The sequence below is a fragment of the Populus trichocarpa genome, chromosome 14 (genome assembly GCF_000002775.5).
Source record: "Populus trichocarpa isolate Nisqually-1 chromosome 14, P.trichocarpa_v4.1, whole genome shotgun sequence".
In the NCBI taxonomy this organism is placed as follows: domain Eukaryota; kingdom Viridiplantae; phylum Streptophyta; class Magnoliopsida; order Malpighiales; family Salicaceae; genus Populus; species Populus trichocarpa.
The window spans coordinates 3231748-3251323 of NC_037298.2; the positions used below are offsets into that span (position 1 = coordinate 3231748).

At 36.6% G+C, this 19576-nt stretch overlaps 2 protein-coding genes across 2 annotated transcripts; one reads left to right on the forward strand and one right to left on the reverse strand.

Moving 5' to 3' along the window:
• Positions 1-563: 563 nt before the first annotated feature.
• Positions 564-4717, forward strand: LOC18105082 (probable WRKY transcription factor 12). The gene is made up of 4 exons (XM_006375106.3): positions 564-1134; positions 1372-1448; positions 1950-2111; positions 4264-4717. The coding sequence occupies exons 1-4, from the start codon at positions 850-852 to the stop codon at positions 4424-4426; spliced, it is 687 nt and encodes a 228-aa protein (XP_006375168.1). The 5' UTR covers positions 564-849; the 3' UTR covers positions 4427-4717.
• A 1418-nt stretch (positions 4718-6135) lies between these two features.
• LOC18105083 (SNF2 domain-containing protein CLASSY 3) lies at positions 6136-12362 on the reverse strand. The gene is made up of 4 exons (XM_024585796.2): positions 12232-12362; positions 10578-12123; positions 9485-9643; positions 6136-8867 (listed from the first exon to the last, which is right to left on the reverse strand). Exons 2-4 carry the CDS (start codon positions 12096-12098, stop codon positions 6915-6917), a joined length of 3633 nt encoding a protein of 1210 aa, XP_024441564.2. The 5' UTR covers positions 12099-12123; positions 12232-12362; the 3' UTR covers positions 6136-6914.
• Positions 12363-19576: the final 7214 nt, after the last annotated feature.

The window sequence follows — 19576 nt, forward strand, 5'->3', positions numbered from 1 at the left end:
ACAAGTTATATATGCGTATATCCTAACCAATTAGTCCACATTCAATCCATATTAATTGCTAATTAGCTTTTGAAACTTGTTTGATCAGTTTCATGATTAACAGGTTATCTTCAAGATTCTAACCTAACCAATACACAGGCAATATATCACTAAATTTGTGACAAACATGTATTAGATTAATATTTAGTCAAAAACATTATTACCCCAAACTTTTATAGCTAGTTGTATACATTAATTAACGATTAGGAGTATCACCGGACGAGCTTCTTCATACCGATATTTAATTTTTTTTGTGTTAAGTTTTAGATTAAGTTATTCGTTCTGAAATTCATATATTAAAAAATATATGAATTTGTTCTTGATTCGTACTTGAATTTAAACCATAAATTAATGATGTTTATACCATTTAAACATAAATATCATTACTTTATTATTTAAATTCATTCTAATTCATTGGTGTTGAGCTATAGTTTTAATGGTAGAGTATAGTTTACTTATTATATATAATCCTATCCCCCCCTACGCGGGGGTAATTAAGAAAGATTAATCCTCACTGTTATTTACCCAATTCATCCATTGGCCTAAAGAAAACCTAATATTATTATATGGTAGACAACCCAAATATTCCCTTAATTATTGGTTCGTACTGTTGCTTGTGTGTGTGTGTGTGAGGGAGATAAGCAGCGACTGTTCAAGCCTTTTACTTCTGTAGACACTATAGACATCCTTAAAGAAGATGGAAAGGAATAATTACCAGGAAACATTCCTTTCGGCCTTTACTTGTTGACCGGACTAGTACATGGTGTGAAACACAAAAGCAGCAAGACCAACAGCTTGCGCTCGACACTTATGCACCAAATAAGCCAACAAGAAGAAGAAGAAGAAGCACAAGAAGGACAGAGAAGCTTTTTGATCAGAATGGATCATGGAGAAAGAGATGTTCCAAATTACGAGCTACATGTCTCTTTCTCAACACCACAAGCAATCCATGAGATGGGTTTTGTTCAATTTGAAGAAAACCAGGTCTTGAGCTTCCTGGCCCCTTCACAATCTTCTCAGATATCTCAGCCTCTAAATGCTAATACTACCACAACCAACAATACTCACATGGGGTTTAGTCATAATGACCAGCAGGTATGTATTTTTATCTATTCTGTAAAGAAAAATCTTGCACAGAAAGACTAGGGTTGTGAGATCCTTAAAACTATTTATGTATCTCTTTTTTTTTCCGAATAAAACTGGACCATATCTTGATTTCTCAATTAGTGCCTTCGATAGTAGATTATATCTTTCCAATTTTACAAGATGCTTTACTCATGGAGTACTTGATTGGTTGATCTTTGTACTGTATTCTGGTTATGGAAAATTTAGGTGGGAGCATTGGATCCAAAGGCTTCTAGTGATGAGAACTGCACTGGTAATGCTAACAACGATGGCAACAATTCATGGTAATGGTATCCTTCTCACTGTGGCGTGTTTCTGTTTTTTTTATTTTTTTATTTTTTCTGTTTCAAGGAGCTTTAGGCACTTCACTCTCTCTCCACAACAAGGACAAACATGCACGCACACAACACACACATATGGAAGAAATTATTCTTCAAGGTGTCTAAATTTCAACAGAATCTAAAGAGATCTACTCATCATATATGTGGAAGAGATAAATGGCTTCCACTTTGCCACAGTGTGCTTTTGTCTCTACAATAGTACAGAACCTCTCCTTTTTTCTTCTGTTGAATCACAAAAGTCTTGAAACTCTTGATGCTCAGATCTTCCTGTCCATCGATGGATTTCTTATCCTTTCCCATCTATTTAAATAAACACAACTGCGCTTAGCCCCCCTCATCCCCGGCTCATGAAACAGCTTAATTTTTTCTTTAATTTGAACCCCTTTTTATGAACCACGACAAAAAGGCTGAGCTAGCTAGGATCTGACATGATCTTCTTTGCAGGTGGAGGAGCTCATCCGCAGACAAGAACAAGTTGAAAGTGAGGAGAAAGCTTAGAGAACCAAGATTTTGTTTTCAAACAAGGAGTGAAGTGGATGTTCTTGATGATGGTTATAAATGGAGGAAATATGGCCAGAAAGTTGTCAAAAACAGCCTTCATCCAAGGTAAATTTATTAATAATCTCTATGGTAATTCCAATATTAATTAATGTCCTCAATCTTACACAGATTCCATGCACACTTGAACCAATATTTGCTATGAATGGTTGTTACAATTGAATCTTCATTTCATGCACATCACCTTCAAGTTTCAATATAATTAGCATTACATAACAAGTACTAATTTAATTTCTTGATGCATGCTATGCTTAATTTTTTTCTTACTTTCCTTTTTTCTCAGAGAAAGTTATGCATAATGTTTTGATTTATTAACCTAGGTTAACTATTTTAGAAACAATAATAATGGCATTATTGTAGAATATCATAGCAAAACTCACGAACAAATTGAAGCAATGATGGTCAATAATTTCATTCAAAGACATCCACTAGTAGAGAAGAAAGAATAATAGGAGTACGGTGTGCATGTCAGCTATTCAGGCTTCTTTTAATCATTTGTTGGAGGGTGTCAGGAGAATATATAGCTAGCCCGCTTAAGACACAAGCAAGCAACTAATTGGGAATTGATGCATGGTACTAATTCATTTATTTTTTACCTACTAATTTAAGAGTAGATATGATTAATTTACATGAAATATAATGCAAAGAGTTTTTTACTGTATCGTTTTTAACCAGCTAGAAACCCTCCAAGCTTTTTCATCTTTCAAACAGTATTTTACGATCATTAACATACTCTTGAACATTGAAGGAAAAAATAAAAAATTGCTCTCACATGTTTAAGAACCAATTTCTTCAAAATGTTGGAATTAAAGTGTGTGTGTGTGTGTATCAACTTAAATGTTTCTCCCATTAAAATGAGGTTTAAAAATTAACTCATCAACAATGTCTTTTATGAAAGCTATTAAGTTTGGAAACTATAGAAACTCGTCATTCTTTTGTGCTTATATAACTTTTTACAGTAATAATTCACTACCTCACCTATATACACTCAAACATACAAAAACATGGACATTGCCTTCCAAAATACACTTGAGGTCTATACTTGAGATCATTACTAATTACTAGAATATCGGATCAAAACACTTGTATTAAAAAATATTTGTGAGTTTGATATTGATATCGATCGAAACTAGCTAGGAACTTATTTAAGTAAATTAATTGATATATGAGAAGTACCCATCACCTATATAAGGTTAGGCTTTCAGATTTAAGGTGTGTTTCATCCGTGTATATATAAAACTTCAATAATTGTGGCCTCTCCTGTTGCGCCTAATTTGTAGAACGAGACAGGGATAGGAAATACCAACCTATTGAGATAGCATGAAGTGTCATCCAATAAGACAATCGTGGGGGGGGCAACAGTACTACTGACCCAGAAGAAAGAACTGAGTTTCTGATTTGCTTACCAATTTAACCAGCTATTTCTAAACACCAGATCGTTGAACTACTTTGAAAAAGGAAACGCAACGCACGAAGTCTTTTATGTTGTGTTTGTGCTGCATAGACTATTATTACAGTTGTTCCAATGTTAAACTAACAACCAGCCTAAACACATAAACCCAAATTAGTACTGGCAATGGCATTAGAGCATTCAAAATATATCCTGTTCAAAATGGTTTGAATAAACCTATGATCTTTCAACATACAGCCTATAGCTATATGAGTGTACGTGTTGTTGAAGGATAATTAATGCTTATTGCTGATAATTAACGTCTAAGATGCATGTTTCAGTCAAGGAATAACGAGCATAATGGAAAGTGGCAAGTGTTTAGGCTGAGTTAGACATGTGTTGGTGCCAGTGAACTAAAGGCAGACTTGACCTAAAGGTCTTTTAATTTGAGATAAACATCTATTCCATGCCTTTTGAGCTCCAAAACACATTGAAAAGACACATTTCAGCGTTGATCCGGTTCAATGCCCTACTACATGACCAGATCATGGAGTAAGGATTGGATCAGGTGTTTCAAGTATCCAATTCAATGTAATATCACATGGAAAAATGCACGTAAATCTGAAGGTGTTTGTCCAGTAGTAAATCATGCATTTTTCCATTTTTTTTTTCAATCTACACCTCACATTTTGCACGAGTATTTCACTTTTCATGCATTTATATACGGGGAAACTCCTTTGGGAGTATTAAATTGAAAAGGGTTTTTCTATTTTACTTCTTAACTTTCTGCTTGTAATTACTTACCGGCAGAAGCTACTATCGTTGTACTCACAACAACTGTCGAGTCAAGAAGAGGGTTGAAAGATTATCAGAGGATTGTCGAATGGTGATAACAACTTATGAAGGTAGACACAATCACTCTCCATGTGATGATTCCAATTCATCAGAACATGAATGTTTTTCCTCTTTCTAATTAATACATACTTTAGTTAAATTATTAAGAAAGACTGTTGTAATATTATTAGAATAAGAATATATAACGTATCATCAGCTTATGACAGTATTTGCTAGTAAATGGTTTTGAGGGGTTTTCATCTTCCCAAGATCAGCCATTTCTGACAATTAATACGTACCTGTTGATATATGACAAGATGTATTCTCTATGTGGACTTTGGAAGACTGACAACAATTTGGCTTGAATCAATCCATTTATGGAGGAAACTCTATCACACTATTACAGGAGTAGTAAGAATTTCCGGTACAATTCCTATTGTATTTTCAATGTTGTAAGTTCGAGGTTGGTCTCTGTGATGGACTCGCGAATGCTCAAATCAGAATTCTTGTATAAAAGGTAAGATCCTATAACCCCAAAGGATTGGTTGAATAAAAACCGTGTTATATGCATATTTATATATAAAACAAATTATATGGATATAATTATATGGATATAAATATATAACATATATTATTTTGGATTCTTTAAAAAAATAAAAAAAAATTAGATTAATTCAATTCAATTCTTAACCTTAATTCATGAGCCAAACTTTGATCCGAATAAATCCCAAACCAATCTTATATGCATGACACTACAAATCTTACCAAACCTATGAGGCAAGGCCTCAGGAAAATTTATTTTTAATTGACCTTGGAAGTTGAGGTAAATATAATCTCAATATGTATAAACAGGCTCCACGATTGCACCGCATTGCCAAATTTAAAAAATATATGTATTGGCGAAGATTAATTAGTCATCATAGTTCGAGACACGTGTAACCATTTATTGAGAGGAGAAAAATAGTAGGCACATGCTGACAAGGCCTTAGGGCTTTGGCCCATATTAACAAGGGCAGAATTACCAAAGCCCATCCATAAAAATAATGGTTAATAGCATTGTTTCGTCCCTCTACTCATTAGACTTTCTTAATGTGACCCCTCTACTCTTTTTTATCTACTGGGTCCTTTTACTCTCGATGTTTTCTTAATATGGACCCTCCGATGGAATTTTGTTTAATTTTCCGGCAACATTTGACAGATGGAATGACACGTTGGAAATGGTTCTTGCTTCAGATTATGGCTGACCTCAAAATCCCAATGGGTCTTGAAAATGGGTGGACATTCATTTCTGATTTAAGGTGATGTGTATTTACTTCACATATTTTTCATTTCACAATTTACCAGTTAATTAAATTTGTTTAACTTCATTTATTTTGGTTTCAAGGCCTACTTTGTGCAGTATTTTGAGTATGTTGATGATTGATACTGAAAGGAAAAGCTTATCAAATCTTGTCAGTATTTCAATGATCCAGTTAATGGGAAAAGGCATAGATGTCATAGCCGCTTAGGGATTAATCCGGAAAAAAACTTGATTATTGAATTAATCTGCGAGTCACTGGATCGTCATTAGATTTGGCCAGGCCATCCACTCGTATCCTTTTCAATTCAACTAGAAACTCAACCAGATTAGGCTCGAGTTTTCTGGGTCGACAAGAACAAGATTACCATCCATCTATCCTCCAAAGATTGTGAAGATGCCTGGAAGACAGAAAAGGAAGAGTGAGAGAATAAGGGGAAGAAAACAGTGATGTGAAGATGTCCGGAGAGGATAGGAAAATGACTTGTCAGAGGAGTCATAAACAGGGTCGTGACAGTCTAACATGCCCTGAGAATCCCAAGAGAAATGTTATAACCGAATAATAATCGCATCAATTTCTTACATTAGATTATTTTTATTACAGGCCGATACGACTGCAAATCTACAATAAGAATGGGGAAGCTGGGGTGAAAGGCTGAAACATGGAAAGGGAAAGGTATAGATACGACTACAGATCATAGGAGGCCCTTCGTAGTAGTTCACTTCAGGCGTTTGTGGTGAAGCTGCACAAACCAGTAAAGTTCTTTCATCTTCAAATTCAACATTGTAGGACAAGGGCGATACATATGATGGGGTTATGACAGTAGAGGATGGAGAATTAATTTCTCCACCAACCAATCTTTTATATACTGAGGACTGAGATGATGAAGCTATGGGTTGCAAACGAGATTGTAAATTATAATTGGATATCTTGTGACATTGGGGATTTTAGGGTTTGGAGAGGTGTGAAGAAGAATTGGGAATTCGCAGGCTTGTGTTGTAGCAAATAGTTAAAGTGTAGTACAGGCTACAACAAAGTCAGAATGAACTAATCTATAGTGGCAAATACACTGTAAACTGTAACAAAATCAGTGTCAGATCTGCTAGTTAAATGTTTTCATTTAAATGTATATCAACTAACATTGAGATTCCTAAGGTTTCCCTGCAATAAAAATTTATTTTATCAAAACATAACATCCTAGATGGTATTGAATCATTGATATGTTCCAAAATAAAACACACTCAAAATCATAATCATAGTATATAGTATGAAATATATTGTTGTGCATCTTTTGAAGATATTATTGTAGCAAAATTTCAGCATGATTTATTACAAATCCAAGTCGAAAGATTTGACTATATTAGTATCTTTTGGTTGGTATACGATTCTTTTAAACATGAGTTTAAGTTTGTCATGCTGAACCATTTCTTCCAGAATTTTGTCCTTTTTGTCTTCAGCGATATCAAACACGCCCTTTTGATGATTGCTACTTCTGTTTGTGCAATCAAACACTAGGTTTGACAATCGCTCCTTCTCAACTTGACAAAAATACTTCTCCTCTTCCATTGTTCCTGAAGTAATGAGATGATAAATATAGACAACTTTCTCTTGCCCTAGCCTGTAGGCGCGGCTGATGGCTTGCCTTTCCACCGATGGGTTCCACAAAACATCAAGCAAAACCACTCTTGAAGCACCAACAAGATTTATCCCTTCAGAACAAGCTCTAGTTGATGCGAGCAACACTTTTGCGTTACTATTTGCATTGTTAAAATGCTTAATCAATATTTGACGTTCATCTATTTTAAGCTTTCCATGCATATATAATATATCTTCTCCTTGGATCCAACTGAAATTTGACTCCAGCTGCTTGATTACCAAGTTCAGTGGCTCAAGATATTGACTGAACACCAGAACTTTCTCATTCCTCGCCTGGCAAAGCCGAATGAGTTCCATAAGAAATTTTGTTTTGACTCCAGCCTCAGGTTTTGATCTAAGCATTTCTAACTCCATCCGATCAACAAACTTAAACTCTAGGGTTCCAACTGATTTCTCTGGCAACAGAGAAGGGTGTACAGAAAGCACAGACAACAAATATTCCATCTCAAAATGATCCAGGCCATTAATTTGCTTGACATTTTCAAGAAGGGTCTTCTGCAAATGGACTGGCTGTAAGATAACCACAGAGTCCCTCAATCCAGGGAGTCTTTCTCGTAGCACACCACCCTTGTGTACATGCACAAATTGCCAAATCATCTTTCTAAGCTCTTCTACCCTCTGAGCTTCCAGTTTATCATCAGTGACTTTGCCAATCGCAGTTGTCAAGGAGGCCCAATTCCTTCTCGCATCAGTATTTCTCTTGCAACGACGCCTTTTAGGAAAAGCTCTATGGTGTTTGGACGAGATCTCATCTGCAAATTTAGGCTTTACCAAGCACAGTGTGTTATAAAGCTCATCAAAGTTATTTTGGAAGGGTGTTCCTGAGAGTATAATCCGTTTTTGTGTTTGGACCTTCGACAAAGCTTTCCAGATACGACTCCTGTCATTTCGAGGTGTATGTCCTTCATCAAGGACTAAAAGACCAGGAAGTTCAAGAAGGACTTTCCTTACCTGGTCATCTTCAGTCTTATCTGATACTTTGGTTTTACTCTTTTCTTCACCAACAAGTTCTTCAAAAAGTCTGTAACTGATCCCCAGGATACTCCTCTCCTTTTTCCAAGAATATAATTTCACCATACGGATGGCATTTAAACCACGCTCTGCAGGTTTAAGTTCCCTGAAAAGATCCATAGCTGTCCTATTTTCTTTTCCAGAAAGATTTTTCTTGTTCATAATGTGAAAGGGAATGTCAACCCCCCACTTCAAAAACTCTGCTTCCCATGTAAGGAGCATGCTACAAGGAGCAACTATTACAGGCCTGCTTGTTGGATATAATTGCATATATGTCTGGAGAAACACTATGGTTAGGCGGGTTTTCCCAGTCCCAGGAGCATGGGATATAATGCATCCTGTCCCACCATTTAAGTTAGCATTCTCTTTCAGCTTGTCAAGATAAATACCTCCAGCTATGTTTTTCCACAGAAACTCAAAGCCTTCACGCTGATGTCCATGCATACCCTTTCCAATACCAGGAATTAAGTTCCACACTGTGCCTTGCACAAGAGTGCAAGGATCATAATCAGGATGTGTGTCATGACCAGAATCTTGGTGATGGAGATCATTGAAGATATTGTGTTGCATTGTCACAAAGTCTCTCCTAGCTGATTTCCCCCTAGGATATCTATCCTGCAGCACAGACAGTTAACATTTCAGATATCAGAAGTTATATGAGCAATTTCTACTAAGAGATTATAGGAAAATAGAATAGAATGCAAAATATTTATTAAAGAAAGATTACAGCATCAATTTCAAATGAAATATTATTCTGTGCAGTCAAATTATTACATCAAAGAGTCAGAATTAGGCATGTGCGTACAGGCAAAAACTCATTTATGCTTTTGGAATATCATTACATAGGCCACAAATAAAGTACAGTTTCAACAAGGAGTGACCTTGGAAAACAGTATTCCTACCCATTGGCTGATTATTTTTAGTAACCAGAAAACAATACTTCAAAACAAACAACCATTTGACATTAGGCTCATAATTCCTTTATATAAAAAGGTTGACAGAGAGTTGGTCAGACATAGACTACGCCAAAGAGCTGCATTTTCAAGTGAAAGTAGTCAGGTAAGCAAGACAATTGCAAAGCACATTTCTTATTACCTTTAAGAGGTAGTAGACCAATCTACCTTTGATGAATAAGGCAGATTGCTATGAATTAAATCATCATGCGTTAATGCGGCAATATAAACTACTAATCATGAACAAAATGACGATTTATTCAGGATGACAAGACTTACAAAAGGGGGCACATAGTATTTGATTTCCAAATCCACAAAAGAGCAATATTTGCATAGAAGTCCAATTTCTTCATCAAGATAAAGCTCGTGATTCCCCTGATGACAAAGGGTGACTGTATCAGGTTCAACCTCATGGGCGTCATCTTCATTTTCATCCAGCTGATCAACACAAAACAATGCAAGTTTCACTTAAATAGAAGAGGATTACATTTCATTGCAATTAGAAAACTCGAAACCTGTCAAGGCATAATAGATAGATTCAAGACAAAAATAAATATGATGCAAACAATATGCATACAAATAAAAAGCAAGAATATGCAAGTAATCACAGAATGGCAACCCGAAAAAAATGGTTTAACAATCTCATTAGAAAAAAACTCATGTTTTAATCTGGTTTTTGAGACACCAATGCTCTCAGTGGTTTCTACAGCACTTATTAGATAAGCCGATTGTCATTCTAATTATAGAATTGTAAGGCGAAATGCATTAAAAAGCTGTTGACAACAGGACTCAGAGGACGTAAACAAGCATCCAAAATGTCAATCATTCAATGAAACAGTACCCCTCAAATGGATGCAGCAAAACAAATAATAAGTTCTCTATTAACAGAGCCAGCAATTTGACAGTAAAAAAAGTGCATCAGTTTTGGTAACCTTTATGATTTACGATTTAGATACCAATTGCATTAGAAAAAAGAGAGTGCATTTGGTGTAATTTAATAAAGAAAATATTGTATGTCATTACAATTGCTGGGAAGTCTTTATCAAGAATAGACTCAATCCAGCATGAACTAATCATGCCTTAAGTCGTCACCTAAGCCCTGCATAAATCTGAGGATTTGAAGAACTAAATAAGCAGTAATACAAAAAAAAAACCAACGGGAAAACCTCAGTCCTAATCATCAAATCAGATCATAAGAAAAACTAGATATCCGATCTGAAATTTCTGGTGCAAAGAGCATGATAGATAAGGTAAAAATAATGGAACAAAATTGCAAAACCTACATTTCCAACTGTATTCACAAGCTGATAGACTGGATAAATTTAAGGAAAGATAATTTATTTAAGTGCTTGTATTATCTATGGCAACATACCGCTGCATCATCAGTGGTGTCCTTTAAGCAAAGAGCTAAGGCCATGTCAGCCCAAAGTTCCTCCAATTGTTTCTCCTCTTCTGATTTAACTGGAGGACTTGACTCTTCAATTCCAAATGTGAACTTCAGAGGAAGAACTGGCTCCTCGAGTGGTTCCCTTTCTTCTTTGAAAGGCACATCTTCCAGGTCCAGAAAAAGGGAATTTGCAAGAATTTTGACAACTTCATATTCTTTTCGCCTTCTTTTACTAGGCTTCCTTCTACATACACCATGCCCATGCTCATCTCTACTGCCTTCTCTAGACTCAATTGTCCTTCTCTGAGACTTATGATCACAAGTCTCATCACCATCATCAACGTCACCACCATTCCCTCCTGTTGGTTTAGTTTTTCCTTTCTTAGACCGAACTTTCTGAGCAACATCAACTGCTTCATAGGCTTCAGTATCATCTTCATCATTGTCACCATTATCATCCAACTTCTCCTCATCAACACAAAGTGGTCGGCTAACTGTTTCAAGCTTCATTCTCTTCTTAGCCGATTCCAAATTATAGTGTGATCGGGTACGTTTTGCCACACAAAGAGAATCATCCATGTCGACATCATTATTCTCAAATTTACCAATATCAGAGTCGCATAACACTTCAATTCCATAAACTTTGTTCCTCTTCAATTCCATCTCACCTTGCTCCCTATCACCATCCTCTTCTTTCTCTTCCTCCTCAACCATAAAACTCTCCGGTAACTCCACTCTATAATCATCATCATCTGAATCATCTTTAAAGGTTTCCTCTTCTCCACTAGAAGAACTCTGCAATTCCTCTGCATCCTTTTCCAAAATAATACAAGCATCATCATCATCATCATCAACAACAACAACAACATTACCATCCTTCTTCTTTTCACAAAACCCGGACCGCAACTCAGTCCTTCCGGCTACCCCATTACTCTCCCTCCCCTTCAAACCGACCCCACCACTTCCATTCCCAATTCCACTCGACAAAAAACACACGCCACCCTCATTCCTCTCATGCGCAAAAACATCACCATTATAACTCTCGTTCACAATTCTCTGCCAACGAGGAAGAGGAACCTTTGATCTCCCACTCTCCTCTCCATCAGATTTCACGCCACTACAACTTCCACCCACATCTGTTCCCCCACTCTTCTTACCACCAACGTCAAAACTCTTACTCTCTACTCCCTCACTCTGATCATCATCATCACTATCGTCAAGGGAAACAACATCCAACCCTTCCTCAAGCCCCCCCTTTTCACAGTCATCCAAAAAGGCATCGTCTTCACTATCATCCAAGACAACTGGACTCTTACTTCCCTTGTAAGACAACCCGCCAACGCTTTCCTCTTGAGCACCATTAAGTCCATTCGTTGACCCGGTAGCGGCAGCATTGCTTTCCTTCCCTTGGTTTCTCCCTTTCCTAATCTCATCATGCAATTTCTTATACACTTCAGCTTCTCTAAGCCTGGTCCTTTTAGATATAGGCAATGTATAGTCCATCATCCTTGCACATAAAGATTCAATATTTCTATGCCAAAATCAACAAAAACAAAAACTCAGTTTCAGCACATAAAGACATCAACTTTTTATAGGTCAAACATAAAAGAACTATAAATTTTTAGAGAGAGAAAGATACCATTGCAGAGAGGGAGAAGGAGATCGGTGCGTTGAGTATATGTTGTCTTTCGTTACAGGAACGTTTGAGTTCGCTTCGCGAGTTTGATATGGCGTGGGTTTTCGATGGCCAATAGGACTTTTAGACATTAATGGTGTGGGACCCATGTGAAGATTTATTTTGATTTTATATACAATTCTACAATCACTTGTCTCTTTAAGATGCCTTTTGAAATACCAAAATCAACCTTTCAAGTTTCAACATGAATATTGATTTTTTTTCCTTTTCCTTTTTTTTTTCCCCGAAAGAATTAGGATATTCTAGGCATTATCAGATTTTAGACACGTCATTGATATTCGAATTTATTTATTTTTTATAAATATATTTTTCCTGATTTTATTTGAATTCAAATCTTGTATGATAATGTGTTAAGTGAACTCTCATGTTATTTTTATTTTTTGTTATTGGAATCTTAAATTTAATATTTTTGTGCCATTTTGTGTTATTATTGGACAAAAGGTAGAATTTTATTTTTAAGAAAGTAAAAATCAACAACTAATTTCATAGTTTTAAAAAATTACATGGAGTGGTTTTAAAAAAAAAAAATCAAAACAAACAAACTTTCTATTTTTATTTCTGTAGTTTTGAAAAGGGTCCATAAATGCTACTAACTGATCCTTAGCAATAAATGTATAAATGTAATGGGCACCAGCCCTATGATCAATTTGTTGGGTGTTTTCTAGTGACATTGTTCCTGATCAATCTCTAAATCGGATATTAAAGTTATAAGTGTATCCATGAAGTGTTGTAAAGTAAAGATAATTATTTTTGATTCGGTTCGGTTTTTATTAAAAAAAAAAATTAAATTAATTTTTTTTAAAAAAACCAAAATCGGTTCAAACCGACCGGTTTCGGTTCAGTTTGATTGTTTAGGACAAAACCGGTTCAAACCGGTTTGGCTCAGTTTTTTGGTTTGACTCGGTTTTTTAATTTGACTCAGTTTTTTCCGGTTTGGCTCGGTTTTTTTTGGTTTGAGTTCGGTTCGGTTTTTTCGGTTTCAGGCTTATAAAATCAAAACCGAACAGGTCGGTTTTTTCAAAATTTTAAACAGTTTAATCGATTTTTTTTCACGGTTCGGTTTTTTCAGTTATTTTTTTTCCGGTTTTCTCGGTTTCAGGCTTATAAAACCAAAACCAAACCGGTCGGTTTTTTTAAAATTTTAATCGGTTTAATCGGTTTTTTTTCACGGTTCTGTTTTTTCGGTTATTTTTTTTTTCTAGTTTTCTCGGTTTAATCAGTTTTTTGATTTTTTTCTCACCACTATTGTAAACTATATATTTTAGCGAAACAAATTTGAGTTTTAATAACTTCATTTTATTTAATTATTATATAACAGAAGAGGTTGCCTTTGATTATGCTGTGAAAAAAAAAATCTTTAAAAAACAAAGAATGAAATCCATTATTTGCACCCTTATTTTTTAGTTGATTTATCAAGAAAGCCTTTATCGAATCTACTTCATTGGTTGAGATAAGATTTTAATTTTAAAATATTATATTTAATTGGTTGAATTTGAAAAGGCACGTGCTTATTTGATCGAATTGATAATAAATAAATCTGTGAATTGAAAAAAACAAAAAGTTGTTGTAAACTACAGAGAGTTATAGTTAAAACAAATTACAGAAGCAATTTAATTTGTTTTATTATATAAAAGTAGAGATATATGTCCAGTGGTTATAAATGGAAAATATTCGGTTTTAATATAGGTGCTTATTGTCGCAGTCAAGTTTCCAATATAGGTTTTGTAGAAGAAAATAATCTAGATATTTGTTATATAGTTATTTTCATAAGAGTTAAATTTTTTTTTATAGGAGTACCTTGAAGGGATTATTTGAAAATGCAGTTGACCAGTGTTTTTATGATAAAAATTAATTTTTTTATATATTTTAGATCGTTTTAATGCGTTGATTTAAAAAATTAAATGTATTTTTTAAAAATATTCTCTAAAAATAATATAATTTTAATAAAAAATTCCATCGTAAAGAGTGGCAAAAATATTTATCTGTCAAAATTTGGCATAATAATTTTTTTTTATCCCTTAACAGTATTTAAAAATGTCTCTGCCTAACAGCGGGAAAAGGCAATCCTCGCCGTGGTTGCCATTTATTGACCGTATAAAACTTTTTTTTTTTGGCACAGATGGTCCGATGACAGATTCTGTAAATTGATCAATAGTCAATGGCAAAATAGAGCCACAAAAACATAGGCACTGTACCGAAAAGATTTTCTGAAAACGCATGCAGTGTCAAGATCCTTAATTTGCTTGCAGTTGGTCATCGCTCGTAGCCTCTACTATATGGTCCCCACGGAAAGAGCTGTCGGCCAAGCAGGGCCCCAAAATTCAGTTCCTTTCCTTGTTGTGCCATAGTTCCAAAACAAACACAAGGTAAAAGGAGAAACGAAAGGGACGAAGACAAAACAATTCAGGCAAGAGTTCATCTTTTCGATATATAGTCCTGTTGAGCCAGAAACTTCATGTTTAGTATCCTAAACAGAGGGCATAATTTCCTCATAGAATTAGCATATGTTTATAACCAGAAACTTCTTGTTCTTGCATTGATACTTGCATGTTCAGAGATGATTCGCTTCGAGTCAGAAATCACCTTTGTGAAAGTTCCATTCTTGTCTCCACGCATGGCAGAGCTCCATGTTCAGAGATGATTCGCCTTGCCAGAAGTTGTGGAATCAAATCAGTTTCTGGAAGGGCCAATTTCCCAGAGGAAAAAAATACAGGGGACTGACCGTGAACATAGTTATTAAATCTGCCCGGTCTGGCAGGCTAATCTAATCACCCGGTTTGAGTCGAGTTTATTTTTGAATTACTTGAAAAGTTGAATGAGTCAAACCTAAGTAACCATGTCAAAACCTGAATGAGACCCTAACGATGATTTTTTTAAAAAGATTTGTGTACGATAAAGTTGTTTCATTAAAAAAACTTTATTACTCAGTTAATTCGTTGGCAAAAGGGTTGATGAGTTCAAAACCATTCTTGTCTCCACGCATGGCAGAGCTCCATGTTCAGAGATGATTCGCTTTGAGTCAGAAAGCCATGTGCTTTCTTCTGAGCACAAAACCCCTATGATAAGATTAAAAAAAAAGATGCATGGGAACCAATAACAGGAATGCTAGCAAGAACATGTCGATGTGAATTGCATTTCATTTTTCCTCGCTGTGTACATGGGCAGAGCATATCTGCCAAACCCTATACAATAAGCAATTACCATTCCTTTTTACTTGGGATAAATTGGGTTTCTTGGCTTCACTACAATATTGCTAAATCTCCAGGAGCCTCTAAGGTGGCCCCCTTAGTGGATGTGCATGGTTTGGAGAGCTCTTTCATTTTAATTCTCTTTGCGCTGACAGCATTCTTTTCTCCATCTAGATAAATGAAAGAAAGAAAAATCATCTGTAGCAAGCATACTCCTAGATTGACACAATCCACAAACACAGGGATGGATTCTACAATAACTTGCAAGTCCTGTAAGCAAGCACCTGATCTGTCGATTTCAAAGATTGTGCAATCATTTAGAACAGGCAAGAACCCAGAAAGGGATCTTACCTGTCAACAATGCCGCATGCTTGGCTAATTAAAAGACTATATGGATTTATAAATAAAAAAAAAATTGAAATTGAAATTGAAAGATTGTCGAAGAGAAGAGGAAAGAGCTTTGGGTGGTAGCAACGTGACAATCCCATTTGATATATATTTATAGCCGTTACTTAGCGGGGTTCTTACAATAATTAAAAACTGGGCCTGTGTTTTACCACTAAGAGAAAACGGGAAATAAATGACTTCATGCTAGGCCCATATTTTCTGGGCCCTTACTGTCCCTTGCCAGAAGTTGTGGAATCAAATCAGTTTCTGAAGGGCCAATTTCCCAGAGTAAAAAATACAGGGGACTGACCGTGAAACATAGTTATTAAATCTGTCCGGTCTGGCAGGCTAATCTAATGACCCGGTTTGAATCGAGTTTATTTTTGAATTACTTGAAAATTTGAATGGGTCAAACCTAAGTAACCATGTCAAAACCTGAATGAGACCCTAACAATGATTTTTAAAAAACATTTGTGTACGATAAAGTTGTTTCATTTAAAAAACTTAATAGACTCAGTTAATTCGTTGGCAAAAGGGTTGATGAGTTCAAAACCACGACCTGGAACTTGTGCCGGTTTTATAATCATGCCATGAATTGTATATTTCATCCCAAGCACTCAACATGCAATTTCAATTTAATGACATGTTACCCGTTGTTCAAACAAATGCAGATACAGAAAAAACATTAATGGTTCCTTAATTATATGAAAAAACCATACTAAATTTGCATTTCACTTGCTTTTTTTACGTAGTTTACAACATAAATAATTTGTACCGTCTCTTTCTATTAGCGTTGAGAACCAAAAGCTAAGTGTTTGTGTGAATTAAAAGTTGATTATGATAGGAGAATGTTTAGCAGTTCTGATTAATATAAAGCATAACAGACCAGAATTGATAATGCCTCTCTGCTAATATGGTATTGACAACAGGAGCATGTTGCCATGTTCTATGAAGTAATGGGTATTTGTGTTAATACCATAACAATGTTTATAAAAACCACCACACCTCTCTATGATGGAGTTATTCCATTATATATATAGATGTATACAGAGGAAGTAAACTTGAAAACAGGAAGATAAAACCAGAAAGATAAATACAAGAGGAAACTATATCTCCTGCAATATCTCCAAGAGCAGAAGATTAAGGAAGATCCCGTAAATCAATAGCTGATTTACTGGAATCCTCTACAATGGGAAAGAACAAATGTAAAAGGAGTCATTTTTCAGGTTCCATTTTGGTGTTCTCCACTTCCAAGAGTCCAGATGGTTCCCGAAAACCAGAAAATCAATTGCTCGGATCATATGGCTGTTGGGGATTCCGGCTCCCCCATGCGCGGACCGGGGGTGTACTGATAGTTGCTCAACGGAGGGTAAAGCACACTGGGACAATATTTTACGTGGTTCGGCAAAACCGCCTACATCCACGGGAGAGAGTCCATTTTATTAGAGATTAGAGAAAGGATACAAAACAAATACATGGAGGAGGAGGATCACTTCACTCAAACTCTACTCCCAGCTCTCTTGTTGCACTTGCAGCTGCTGCAATGGCAGCAAGGCTGCTGCCATTGCTGCTCTCCACTTTCTCTCTATACTCTTCACATTCTCACCCCTCTCTTCTCTCTCATTTTGCTCCCTCACGTATGCCTATAAATAGGCAAGTATGGTGGCTTCTCTTCTTCAACAACAGCAGCTGCACATGGGTTGATACATTTGTCAATGGTGGGTGCAACTACCATTGACAAATGGTAATCCTACTCCTTAGGGTAGGTTGCCCAATAATGGCAAATCCCAACAATCACCCCCTTTGACATTTATATGGGCAATTGTCCTCTTGCTTCTTCAGCACAAACTTGTATCTTGCAGCTCTTCCAAGCTTACCATTCTGAGAGCGTCTGTGGCCGAGTTTACAGGTACTCGCCAAACCTTTCAATCACCAGAGTTACCAAAGCACACCTTTTCTCACACAAAAGGATCACTACAACCAGATGGTCTGCCACTTCACATCTGAAGAGTGTTAACGCTTGTCTCTGGGACACACTGCATTCCTCTTCGAGCGTATCAACCATGCTCGGTCCGGAATGATTCATCAAGCCTCACACCAAGGCTTACAACACCCCCTCAAACGAAAATTTCTATTTCCAAGTGCGACAGTCATTATCTGAGTATCTCAATATGATCACGAGCTCACCACTCTTCCAAGAGTCTACTCATCCAGGAGTTGCGCTTGCCCTCTGTTCCACCCTAGGAACCACGCCTTACTTCTCCGTGAGTCTCTCGCTCTTAGTCTCAAGAGTCCAGGTAGCTCTCCACCTTCACCTATGGGGGCAGCCCATTAAAGGTTGATCCATATATGTCTTGATACTAAGTATTACAATGCCTTCACTGAGCTCACCACCTTCACCTATGGGGGCAGCCCATTAAAGGTTGATCCATATATGTCTTGATACTAAGTATTACAATGCCTTCACTGAGCTCACCACCTTGACAAGAGTTAACTTGTTCCGGGAACCTGCGCATGCCCTCTGCTCCTTCATAGCAGCCGCGTCTTAATGCTCCACAAGTCACACACTTATTGTCCAAGGAAAATGTCTTCTAGCTCATTGATCTTTAGCATGGGGGCAATATCCATGAAAGTCAATCCTGCATTTGTCTCCATACTCATCATAGCCACTTTATTGGCTATCCATACACCTGTCCACTTGTATCTAGCCATCACATTGGCTATGGGGCGTTCTGAACTAGGCTCATATCATGGCCCTCACACCTTCTCTAAGGTGTCTTCGCCCGTTGTCATGCGGCGGTCTGAAATGGGGCTCCTATCGCGGCCCTCACACCTTCTCTAAGGTGTCTTCGCCCGTTGTCATGCGGCGGTCTGAAATGGGGCTCCTATCGCGGCCCTCACACCTTCTCTAAGGTGTCTTCGCCCGTTGTCATGGGGCGGTCTGCACTGGGGCTCCTATCACAGCCCTCATACACCTCCCATCTAAGGTGTCTTCACCTTTCATAGGTGGTCGCATCCTCCTTCAGCTGAGATGCTTCAAAATGGCTCCAAAATTCTCTACCACCATTGTTGTAACCCATTTTTGGGTCCCCATAAAAAATAAAAATAAAAAGCCAAAGGAGGTTAGAAAAATAACAGGAGGTAGAAGCGCTCAGAAAATGGTCGGAAAATTGGTCAAGGAGGTTAAAAATACAAAGATTTGATTTTTGACAGTATATTCTTGAAGGATGAGGGTCCTATTAGAAAAGAAAATTTAATTTGAAGAGAAAAGTCCAAAATTGGATGTTTATGGACTCAATTGGATTTTATTGAAGGTTTAATTGAATTTATAAGGGATTTGATTGCAAGAAAAATTGATTTTTAAGTCAATTTGGGCTTTAATTAGAAGAAATTAAAGTTCTGTGGTCAAATTATAATTTTTAGGAATTTATTAGGTCCAATCAGGGGCTTAATTGCATAAATATTGAAGTTTAATGGCCAATTAGGGACTTAATTGAGAAAATCCGAAACCAGGGACCAATTTGGAAAAGGCGCGTAAATCGGAGGGGCTGTATTGGATTTGATCCGGGGCCAAATTGAAGAAATTGAAAACTGGAGGACTGATTTGAAAACGGTGCAGGGAAACCAGGTGACACGTCGCTTGTTACTGTTCACTTTCTTCCTCGAAAAGCTGCCCGAGTGGCTGCTTTCCAGGCGCATTTTCCGGCTCGTCT

Bases quoted from the DNA above. Each gene is read 5' to 3' on its own strand.
- LOC18105082 (XM_006375106.3), top strand. From the start codon at position 850: ATGCACCAAATAAGCCAACAAGAAGAAGAAGAAGAAGCACAAGAAGGA. The intron at 1,135-1,371 runs GTATGTATTTTT...TGGAAAATTTAG, and splicing joins TTAGTCATAATGACCAGCAG to GTGGGAGCATTGGATCCAAA. The intron at 2,112-4,263 runs GTAAATTTATTA...ACTTACCGGCAG, and splicing joins AAAAACAGCCTTCATCCAAG to AAGCTACTATCGTTGTACTC.
- LOC18105083 (XM_024585796.2), bottom strand. From the start codon at position 12,098: ATGATGGACTATACATTGCCTATATCTAAAAGGACCAGGCTTAGAGAA. The intron at 9,644-10,577 runs GTATGTTGCCAT...TGTGTTGATCAG, and splicing joins ACACCACTGATGATGCAGCG to CTGGATGAAAATGAAGATGA. The intron at 8,868-9,484 runs GTAAGTCTTGTC...TCTGTGCTGCAG, and splicing joins AATACTATGTGCCCCCTTTT to GATAGATATCCTAGGGGGAA.